The 12,012-nt window shown below is 29.6% G+C and overlaps 1 protein-coding gene across 1 annotated transcript; it reads left to right on the plus strand.

Moving 5' to 3' along the window:
- Positions 1-2,415: 2,415 nt before the first annotated feature.
- Positions 2,416-2,709, plus strand: PG994_004350 (MFS multidrug transporter; the record flags this gene model as incomplete). The annotated part of the gene is made up of 1 exon (XM_066855759.1): positions 2,416-2,709. The coding sequence occupies one exon, from the start codon at positions 2,416-2,418 to the stop codon at positions 2,707-2,709; it is 294 nt and encodes a 97-aa protein (XP_066717926.1).
- Between the last annotated feature and the right edge of the window lie 9,303 nt (positions 2,710-12,012).

Genomic DNA, 12,012 nt, shown 5'->3' on the forward strand with positions numbered 1-12,012 from the left:
CAAGTTGCCCCGGTAGAAACAGAAGACGACTAATAACATGTGATTGCAAGGAGGGGTAGTAATTATGGGCCAGATGAATGGATACTACTAAACGCGTTACTAACTAAGCCAGCTGACGGTGCTACGGTCACCCCATACAACGGCGACCCTAAAAACCAATAATAATACTACATAATAATAATACGAATAATTTAATTAAAAATTAATATAAAATCTTAAAAACACCGTTTTTAGTCCCGAAACGTTTTTATAACACTCTTAATCTTAGATTTAGAGTTAGATTTAATTATAACGGTTTCCGGCGCTAACGATAAAAGAGTAATAGCTTAAGGTTCTAGTGTAACGCTATTTATCTCCTTTTTAATTACTATAGCATTTTATATACGCGTAAACTTTTAGTTAAGGTTAAATATTACTCTTTTCTCTTTTTACCTCTTTCTTTCTCTAAATTACCTTTTAAAACTAACTTCTCGTACTCTAATTAGCCGATCTAGCCGTTTAAAATATCTAGACTTTTTTAAAACTTCCGGAATAAAACCCGGCGCGTCGCGCCATCGAAAATAATATTATTACTACTAAGCGTATCTATTAACTCTTTAATCTAGCGGTTAATCGTAAATATTAATAACGCTATAAAAGAGAATTATTTATTAAAAACATGGGGGGAAGCTTAAATAGTTTTGCCTCTACCTAATCTTCTATCCTCTAATTCCGGCTATTAAGGGGCTTATTAATATCGCGAAGGAATATACTAGTTACGGCCTAGCCGCCAGCTATTATATACGGCTAAAATATAAACCTTCTAGCTAACTTATAATACTAAAAGAAGTCCTTCTTATTTATATTTATATTATTAAGCTCTATATAATATAAAGTTACCTTTTAATAATAAGTATCTTTTAATATATTAAAAAAACTAAGATCTAAAGGTTATAATAAGTGTAACGAGTATGCTAAAAAAAAGAGAAGCTATATTTTATACTTTAAACACGTTATAATAAAGTCCTCGCTTCCGTAACTAGCGTAGCTATCTAAAATAATAAACCGCCACTAATCCTCGTTTTTAAGCTTTATATAAGGAATAAAAACCTTATTTAACTATACTAAGGCTAGCTCTTTATTAGTCTAGCCTTTAAGGGATACCGTAAAAACTTAATCCTCTATAGCATCCGTTAACGAGTCCTCCTCCTCCGGAAATTATTACTACTGGTCCTATTAACCCTTAAATATAATAAGAGGAGGTAAAGCGCGGCTTAAAGCGTTATTATATTCGACCGCAGAAGCTTATTTTCGGTTAAAGGAGTCTACAACTAGTATTTTCTTTATTCTAACAAGTCTAATAACTATTATATTCGTTCCACAGCCGAGCTAATTACCGATCTCGTCGACGTTAAACCGAAACTCCGGAGAGATCGATTTTAAAATAGGATTATTAAGCCGCTCGAAAAACTCGATAATTTTCTTTACGGAAGTTACGTTAAGCTTTAAGAAATTTATCCTCTTAAAAAAAGTAGTACCGATAGATAAATAATAAGTAATAAATTTTTTAACCTAGTGTTTACCGAGTATTATATTAATTTCGTTAATTTAAAAAATTTATTAAATAAACATTTAAAAAATAACGTACGCGGTAAGTAATTTAAATTATATTATATAAAGTATTAAGTTATAATCTAAAACTCTTCCGTTATTATTAAAGTTTAAAAGGACTTATTTCGTTATTTTATAGTTTTACGGCCGTAAATCCGAGCCTTTAAGAGTTATTTTAAGGATATTATACTTCTCGGCGGCTTATTTTATTAACGAGCTATTTATAACATTTTAAATCACGCGTTATAGTGCTAACTCGTTAAGTTTACGGCTTATTAAAAAGAGGAAAAGAAAAGGAAAACGATGGTATTATTCAATTAACTATAAATTAAAAGCTGACTAGTTTATATACTAATTTATATGTGGTACTATCAGGGGCTATTTAAATTTAAGGGTCGCCGTTGCATGGGGTGACCGTAGCACCGTCAGCTGGCTTATGCCTCACCCGCCAAGACTGCCTAAATCTCATACGTCGTATTGCATGCCGCCAAACCAAGCTTTTGCCGAGACTTGCCACGTAATTACGGATTACGGAGACTTAACTACACGGTTCCAATAGTGCTTAACTCCGGGGATGCTGCGGACGGGAAAGAGACGCATGCAAGACGATGGAGAGCCCCTGATTGGGCAATTGCTAGTCCTTAAAGTACATACTTGTAGGTACCTCATGCAAAACATTTGATTGAAGACCAGTTCGACTTTCCAAGCTTCTTGGGGCCACCATCTGGGCTCCTTGGCGTTTATCACCCAGCCAGCCACCCAATCCTCGGCTCGATAATTCCATCCCAGGACAGCTGCTGCAACTCGGAAATTCCCGCCGCTACCATGTCTTTGGAGCATAGTGGTGCTTCGCAACCGAATGATACCACCAACGACATGGCCGAGTTCGGCAGCCGGAACGCCCTGCTCGCCGACTTCGTCGTCTCCGTCTACGTCCTCGGCCCGCTCGTGCTCGCGCCCGCGTCTGAGCTCTACGGCCGCGCCGTCGTCTACTACGTCTGCAACGCCGGCTTCGCCGTCTTCTCCGTCGCCTGCGGCCTTCAGCTCCGACCTGGGCATGCTCATCGCCTTTCGTTTCTTCCACGGCTGCTTCGGCTCGGCGCCCGTGACCAACGGTGAGTGGTAACAGCACACGTTTTGTTTGGCTCCTTTTCTCCTTCTTCTGCCTTCTTTTATTCTGCTGCTGCTGCCAATCTTGCCCTTTTGACATCGTTCACTCTTGCTTGCCCCTTGCTGACCTATGCTCCCCATCTTATTCTCTTCCGAAGGCGGGGGTACTATTGCGGACCTGATTCCGCAAGATGCGCATTTTAATATATTTATTAAAATATTAAATTTAGTTTTAATATAACCTAGCTTATATAAGAGACTTATACCCACTTTCGGCACGGCTTTATAATACTTCGAAATATATACGAGACTTAATATAAGCTAGCTTTATTTAATTAACGTTTATAACTTATTAATAATAATAAACCTACTCGTTAAAAATATAATAACGGTTATTAAAGAAAGAATATAAGATAAAATAACGATTATTATTAAATGAGCTTTCGTACGTACGTATAGGTTCCGGGTTTAATCGGGGTTTAATCGTTATATTTTATTGTTTATATCTATTTTTAATACGAGCTACGAGGGGTATCGTATACCCCTCTTAATAAAATAGAAAAGGGGTTCGTGCGCGTAGGTACGTGGCACCTCTTTTAAAATAATATAGAAAACCTCAATTGTTACTGTTTTAATATTAGTAGTTTTTGTGTTAATAATAAACTTAAGCAGCTCTTTTTTTTTAAAACGAGTCTTCTTTTTATAAAGGTTTCGTACGGATAGGTTACGCTAATCCGGTATTCGGTGCTTACTTAAGCCGTACAGGTAATATTATACCTTTTTAATATTAATTTAGTTAAGTAATAGATCCTTTCGTAATAATAATAATAAGGAAAGTTATTATATACCTACGTATATTATTTCTCGTTATAAATTAAAAAGAATAGTTTAAAAGTAGCGATAATAATAAAAGTAATAATAATAATAAAAGTAGTAATAATAATAAGTACGCCGTTATATATCGAGATATTTTATACCCCGTTAAGGAAAAAGATATTTTTTTCTTCTTCTTTTTTTACTCGCCGTACGAGTCTAGTCTCTTAACGTACGCTTTTACGCGTACGGTTAACCTATTAATTAATACTAGCTATTCAAGGGTTTTATTTAGAAATTTCTTGGTAAAGGCGTTTATAAGGTTATTTCGGCCGTTAACCTAATAGATTTCCGAGATCTCCTTTTTTTTATACGATTTTCGGAGCGATATAATATCGATTATTAGTTTTTTCTCGTTCGTTATTCTTAACTTAACTAAATATTTATAAAGTGATCTCGAGTTTATATAAAGAATTATTAATACCTTTTAAAATTCGAAGCTTTATATAATTCTTTTAAGTATAATATTAAGGGCGATATAGTTATTAATATCGGAAATTATACCGTATAGTTCGTTAATTAATACGCTTCGAGTAATTCTCTTATATTTCGTCGAGCTCTAATAAATAATATTATTTTAAATCTCGAACTAGTCCCTCGTATAGCTAAGCTTTTAGCTTAAAATAACTAGGTATTCGAACTGAGACGTTAAGTCTTTATTATTTATAAAAGAACCGTCAATAAAGATATATATCTTTATATAATAAAGATTAAACAGGATATATTTTAAGTTACGTATCGGATTCTAAATTTATTAATTAATCCGTATATTTAAACTCTCGATATCTTTATTTTTTAAGGTTTATACTTAAGCGGCGGTAGATAAGTTATACGCTGTTTTTAACTAATATATAGATATTAGATATGCTCTTTTTACACGTTAAAAGACGTATTACTAGTTTTTATCGATAACTTTAAAGTTAATAGGCTTTAATTAATTAATTTATCCCTTTTACTCGAAAAGGATATTATACGATTCTAATCGAATCTTACTTTTATTAAACTCGATCGGCGTGTTTTTAATTAAAATGCTTTTTAACTTCGTATAAAATAATTCTTTTATTAACTTTTCTTTTTCTTTTTAAAAGAAAAAGGTTATAACGAAACTAAACGTATCGTCGGTTTATATTATTATAATATCGAAAATATCCTATTTTTTTATAATAAATAATAAATAAGCGTTATATATTAATACGGCTATTCTTAAATTTTATACGTAATAATTATAATACGTTTTAAATTAATAAAGTCTTAATTCTACTAGTTTATATAAGGGTGATACGATTTAAAATAACGTTCCTTCGAGGTATTAAATCTTTAGCTTTACCAGTAAACGTGCGTAAATTAGTCGGTTTAGCTTATCGTGTAATTAAATATACGCCTATATAATATCGCGTAGCTCGCCTTATATATTAAAGTTTCGGATTAGGGTCGGTCCGAGGGTTAAAAGGAGTCTTTAGCTTATCCACTAAATCGTTAATAACTAGGTTAGAATAGCCTCTTTTTCCATATTTCCGTAGCTTTATACTACGAGTCTAAATTTTTTATACGGCTTTATAAGTTTTTTTTTAATCTCTCGTACAAGCCGTATTTAAAAACTTTCCGGCCGTTATATATATTCGGATCGAATTTAACGAATTCGAAAATTCTTTATATAACGAGGTTATTAATCTTTTTAACGTCGGACTCTTAAAATAAATATCCGGACGAAATAATAACCCCGTTTTATCGAAGCTTAATTACTAGGTCGTAATTTTTTTATTCTTTTTAAATAAAAAATATAGCGGCTTAAACGTTCCGGAGTAGATATTTTCTAGGTCGTCCTCGGCCACGTTATATAAGAGCTACCGTAATTTCCTCGGCTATCGGTTCGGTATTTAGGGTACCTGCCGGCTATTCCGGATCTGGTTATATATCCGGCTCGTTACGCGATTCTTCAGCCTCTTCCCGGTAGTACGGCTTGATTTAAATTATTCGAAAGGCTTTTAGGCCGTCTAGAGTATTCACCCGGATCGTACGGTTTTCAATAACTACTATCTTGTATGGTCCGGTTTATCTTTTTTCCCCGCTAAATCAAGACTTTACTCCGGAGCGGGAGTATTAAAATATTATAAATAGCTGGTTTATTCCGGGTATTTAAAGCTTAATAGATATCGATATTTATATATATTTTCCGAATTATTTTTATTATTTTTTATACGGCTTTTCTTCGTGTTTAAATTTCCGGTAATGGTGGTAAGTTCCCGTTAATACGAGGGTATATTCCGAATACGAACAGGGTAAAAACTAGGCTATTAAGGCTAGCCGTATTATTTAAAGCTTTAATTAATATTTAAAATATTATCTCGGTATTTATATAATAACCGAGATTTTTTTATAAAATATTAAAGGTTTTATATAACGGAATATACGCTCGTTTAATTTTATTTATTATTTAATAAGCTTTAATAAATATCTATTTATAAGTAATTCTTATTATTTATATATAGTTTCGAAATTCTTTTTAAAAATATGTACCCGGATTATACGAGATATAATTAAAAGGTTTTTAATATACGTATATTTAATACTTATAAAGGGTATTTTAAATATTTTATACGCTAAGCGAATATAGAAATATAGCCGCTTAAAAGGATATATTCGAATTAATTATATAAAATATGTTTTATTCGTTAATATAAATAATATTTATAATAATTTCGTAATTAAAGTCGTATTTATTTTATAACGAGAATTTAAATCTTTATAATACTAGATCGTACGTTTAATATTAAGAGTAAAACTTTTAAATCTTGTCGAGAATAACAGGGTTAACGTTATTATGGCCGGCGTTTTTTAAGAAAGTATAAAGCGTTTTTATATAAAGGTGTTTAAAACGTTAATAAAGGTATTAAAGCTATCTTTTAATAAAATATAATATCGTTTTTATACGGCCGGTATTAAAAAACGGGTGTCTTTATTTTTTAATTATAGGGAGTATTTCGCCGTTTTTTTATATAATAAAATTAAGGATATTATTATAAAACGTTTTAAGCCGGTTAGCGTTATATAAAGAAAATAAGAAAGGGGTTATAATATTTAAAATATAACACCTTATTATTTTTAATAAATTCTGTATATTAATTATTTTAATTAACGAAATAAGCTTTAAGTTTTTAAATTTAATTTCAACGCTTCCCGGGGTTTAATCGATTTATATATCTAAGTTTTCTGGTATATAGGCTTCTATTTAAGGCTTTTCGATTATTAAAAATAAAGCGGCGCCGGTATTTTAAAGCTCTTTTTAATAAGTCTAGCTATACGGGCTATTAAAATTAAATTAGTCGGCCTGTATAATAGTTTTCGAGTAAATATCCTCGCTAATAAGCCGGTAATAAAACGCGGCGTTTATTAAATAAGTAATACCTTATCGTATATCTTTTAAATTAAAGTATTCGTACTCTTTTTTATTATTTTTTAATTCTTTTTTATCCTTTTTTTAATTTTAGATAAACGTTTCGTATTTATTTTAAAAAAGGGGCCTTATCCGATATTATTACACGCTTAGAAATATTAGTTCTTTATTCGAAACTACTTTTCGGCTAGGTGGTTTATAGATTAATAGCTTTTCTTATAATAGATTCGGCAGGTTCTTCGTTCGAACTTCCGGTTCTTATACGGTAATCTTGGTCGGAAGGTGCCGGCGGGTCGCTAGATCTTTTCTTATCCTAGTAGTCGGCTATTATACGGTAATTTGTTATTATAAACTGGTCGGTTTTTTTATACGGTTATTTATAAACCGTTTATTAATTAAATACGTATTTTTAGCCGGGTTTCGATATAATTCCTTTATTAAGTATCGTTTCGAGATCTTTTAATCCGTTATTATATTTAACGATACGTAAAGGTTAGTAAAAGTTCCGAAACTCCTCGATAAGCTTTTACGACGGAGGTATAAAAAACGATCTCTTTTTCGAATCTTTTTCCGAATGTTTATTATATAAGTTAGAGTTTATTTAATAAGATTTTTAAAATTTTAATAAGTTATTTCTTAACGTTCTTATTTTTTATTTATATAAAAAAAGTTATTATTTAATTTATAAAATATTATTCGTAATTTATTATCGTATTAAAATACGAATTTATTTAATAATATATCTCGTTTTATTTCTTTTCGAGTTTAATATAATTAAGATAAAATGCCTCCGCACGGCCGGAAAGAATATTTAAAAGGATTATATAGTATTAGTCTTTTAATATATCTAGCCGTCGGCATATTTTTATAAATATCCGTACTTTGTCGTAAAAGATATTATACGGCTTACCGGTATAGTTTTTTTTTTTTTTTATATTTTTAAGAAGGTAACGATTTTATCGTTATAAATAGCTCGGCTTAGAGGGATATCGTATTTCGTAACGTATGCTAGACTAGATAATTATACGGTCTGGTCCGGCGGTACCGGAGTTGGAGAAGGAAAAGGGACGATATCTTGCGACGTTTAGGTACTTAGGAATTTAGGGGACATCGGGCCTAAAGTGTCCCGTGGTGTCGCGGACGATTGCTCCGTACGGAGACCGGGTGTCTCTCGCTTAGGCGGCGGTTGTTCGACTGTTTATTTTAAAAAAGAGTATAAAATATCCTTTTTTCGGGTTTCCGAAGTCGGTTCTGCCGGTCGGTCTTATTAGTGTGCGGGAGCGGCCGGTAGTATTAGTTATATGAGCTTACTTTTAAAAGATCCGCTTATTAATATATTAACTCTGTTTCCCTCGAAGTAATAATAAAGCTTTTTTTAAAATATACGATTAACTTAACCGAATTAATATTTAATTTATTCTTTAAATTTTATATTAAATATTTTTTAAAAAAATATTCTTTTTATTTTTAATATATAATATTTTAAAAAGTATTATATAAAATACGTTATAAGTAGTTTAGGTGTTATTTTTTCGAAAAGTATTTTTAAAAGTTTAGGTTTTTAAAAAACGAGGTTAACGTTCTTTTTTTAAATTATTAAAAAGATCCCGGTATTTTAAAAAACTTTTTCGTACGTGAGTAATTCGGGGTTTAGGGTCGTCGGTCTATCTAGGTTCGGTACGTCCGGGCTCGATCCTGATTCGCCGACCGTAATTAATTCTATTTTAATAAGGGTTATAGTTTTATAAATTATATAATAAAGTTATTTAAATATATAATTATATATAGCTTAACTAGTTTTACGTATAATTCGAAACCTGGTCTCCTCTTTATAATATATACTTAAAAAAGGGGTTCCTCTTCGTACGGTTAATTCAGTTCGGCTCTTCCTCCGAATTTCTAACGGGCGGAAATTCTCGGGGCTCCTTAATACGGTCGCCTTTATATCGGTAGGGGCGTAAAACCGTTTTTTTACTCTTACTAATTTATAATCGCTACGGGTAATTATTAATTAATATTAATTAAGCTTTTATATATATATATAAATTCCGGGTTTAATCGAGGTTTAATCGTTATATTTTATTATTTATATTTATCTTTAATACGAGCTACGAGGGGTATCGTATGCCCCTTTTAATGAAATAAGAAAGGAGTTCGTGCGCGTAAGTACGTGGCACCCCTTTTAAAGTAATATAGAAAACCTCAGTTCCTGCTATTCTAATAATTATAGTATTAAGCGATTAGTACGAATTAAATAGCTAGGTTTAAATAATTAATTTAAGTCACGTAAAAATAAAAAAGGATAATATATTTAAAAAATGTAAAAGTAAACGAATTACGATGATTTAAATAAGATATTTAAAAGGGATTACTAATTAACGATATAATCTTAAAAGAATTAATAAAAGAAAAATAAAATATATAACGAGGTGTTATAATACGTTTAGATTAATTACTATATTATAAAGTAAAAGCTTTAAAAATAACTAGACGGTTATTTCTATTTAATTCTACGCCTTAAGTGCTACCTCGCGGGGGACTAACTTGCCGATCGTAATATTATACCCCCTCTTTAAGGGCATGCCTTTATACCTAAGGCGATAAACTCTTAATAACCGTATAATTTATTTTAGCTCGGTATTAAAAAACCTTAAAGCTTTTATATAAAAAACTAATCCGTATAAGGCCTTACCTACTTATTAGCGATCTTTCTTAAGTAGTTAAAGAGAGCTCTTATTCGATAAGTATAAAACTCGAACCCACGTTTTTTATTTAGTAAATATATTAATTATTACGTTATAAAATAAATTCTTTAGAAATAATTAAACGATTATTTTTATTTAATTCTACGCTTTAAGTGCTACCCCGCGGGGAATAACCCGCCGATTATAATACGAGGGGGACGTTTTTTATATATTTTATATAAATATATCTTATTTTAATAATTAATTTAAATATTAATTTAATAAATAAACTTAATAACTTTATTATAAATACTTTTATTTAATTACTTTTATTATTACTTTACGAATTAAAATACTATTATTTATTATATTAATAAAGTATTTATTTTATTATATATTAAATAATTTTTTATATTATTAATTTAATCGTGAAAAACTTATTTAGTTACTTAATTATTTAATGAATTATATTAAAGATATAAATTTATAAAATAATGTTAGTTTTAAATAAGAAATAATAGAATATATTAACTTTACGAATCAATATAACGTGGATTATTATTAAATCGGCTACTTTTGTTTATATTTATATAATTAAACTTTAACACGTAATATCTCTATAACTATAGTATTGATTTAATTAAAAACAAATCGTATCTTTTTAATAATTTAAGTAATACGAGAAAGTTCGAATTAAATTAGTTAAAGAGCTATTATAAAAGTGTATGACATCTCTCGAATTATTTTAAGCGACCAACTCCGCGGTATTAAACCTCGACGCGAAATCCGATATATATAATATAAATTAAATCTAATTAAAAAATAACTCCTAATATTAATATTATAAAAAATTTAGCTAATTTCTATTTAAAATCGCGCGGCGGCGACCGCGTTAATAAGTATTAAGTTAAACACTTTACCGATTATAACCCGGACTTTAAAACCCGAATAAACCGTTAATACGATTATTAAAGGGCTTTTTATAAAGATGTAGTTGTTATTTCCGGCTAATTCGCACTAGTCGCGAATAATAAAACTAAATACGGAATTTTAAATAAAGATATATAGAATTTTAACGAAACCGGCTTTATAATAAGTATAATCGGGTTAATATTCGTTATAATACGCACCGATTATTATAAAAAGGCGAAGTTAGTTTAACTTAATAATTAAAAATAGTTAACGGTTATTAAATATATTAATTCGTAAAGTTAATATATTCCGCCGTTTTTAATCGTTTAAAACTAATATTACTTTATAAATTAGTTTTATAAATACGACTTATTAAATAATTAAACCGATTTTTAATGGTTAAACTAATAACGAAATAAGCTTAAATTAGATTCGATACTTCGATAAATATATTAAAACGCGGACGAAAAACCTTTATCGCCTCTTAATTCTAAACGGTTACGAAAGCTATATTTCGGCCGAATTCGAAGAATATTATAAAAATAAAGGCATTATTATATTTAATATACCTCCTTACTCTTTTTATTTATTTTAAACTTTAAATATAATACTTTATTCGCCGTAAAAACGTACTTATTTAAAACAAATCGAGCTATTTATTAAAGCGTTAATAAAGTATATTATGAAGCTAGAATTCTTTAATACTTTTAAAGCCGCGTATTTTATTATTTTTATAAAAAATAATATTAAATCTAGATTTAGCGTATCTAGTTTAATATTTCATTACCTGGACGAAATAATTAACAAGTTAAATATACGTTTTCGAACGCCTATACCTAGCCCGTCGCGTTCAAGGACGGCTAGTACTTATAACCCTTAAACGTTATCTAACCCTTAATAAACGATTAAATACTGTACTTTTATTAAAAATAAGGTTTTTAATTACTAAAAAAGCTTTTCGAAAGTAATTTTAAATATTATAAACTAAATAATAAAAAGTATATATATAATACTATATAAAATAACTTTTATAAAATATTAAATACGCACTTTATAAAAAGTTAATTTAATACTTTCTATGCGCCGGAAAGTTATAAAATCGCGCGTTTAACTTAAAAAAGCCCTTATTATATAAGAGTCTCAAGAGTTATAAAACGAGAAGGTAAAAAAGAAGCGTTTAGTAACTAATAAATACGGAACGAGAGGTTCGTTAAAACGGAGGGCGACCGGTGGAAAACGCTATAATATTTACGGCGAAATAGGTTATAATACGCGAATATATAAAAAGGATATAAAATTAAGTAACGAATTAAATAAAGAGTTGTTTTAATTAATTTAAAGCGTTAAGGTTAAATTAATTTATATAAAAGTAATAAAATATAAAAAAGTAGGCGATTTAATAATATAATTAACTTAGTAATTAATCACGTTATTTAATAATTAATAATT

This window comes from Apiospora phragmitis (genome assembly GCF_038363925.1).
Source record: "Apiospora phragmitis strain CBS 135458 chromosome Unknown utg000005l:1.0-4161743.0:1.0-4166827.0, whole genome shotgun sequence".
Lineage (NCBI taxonomy): Eukaryota > Fungi > Ascomycota > Sordariomycetes > Amphisphaeriales > Apiosporaceae > Apiospora > Apiospora phragmitis.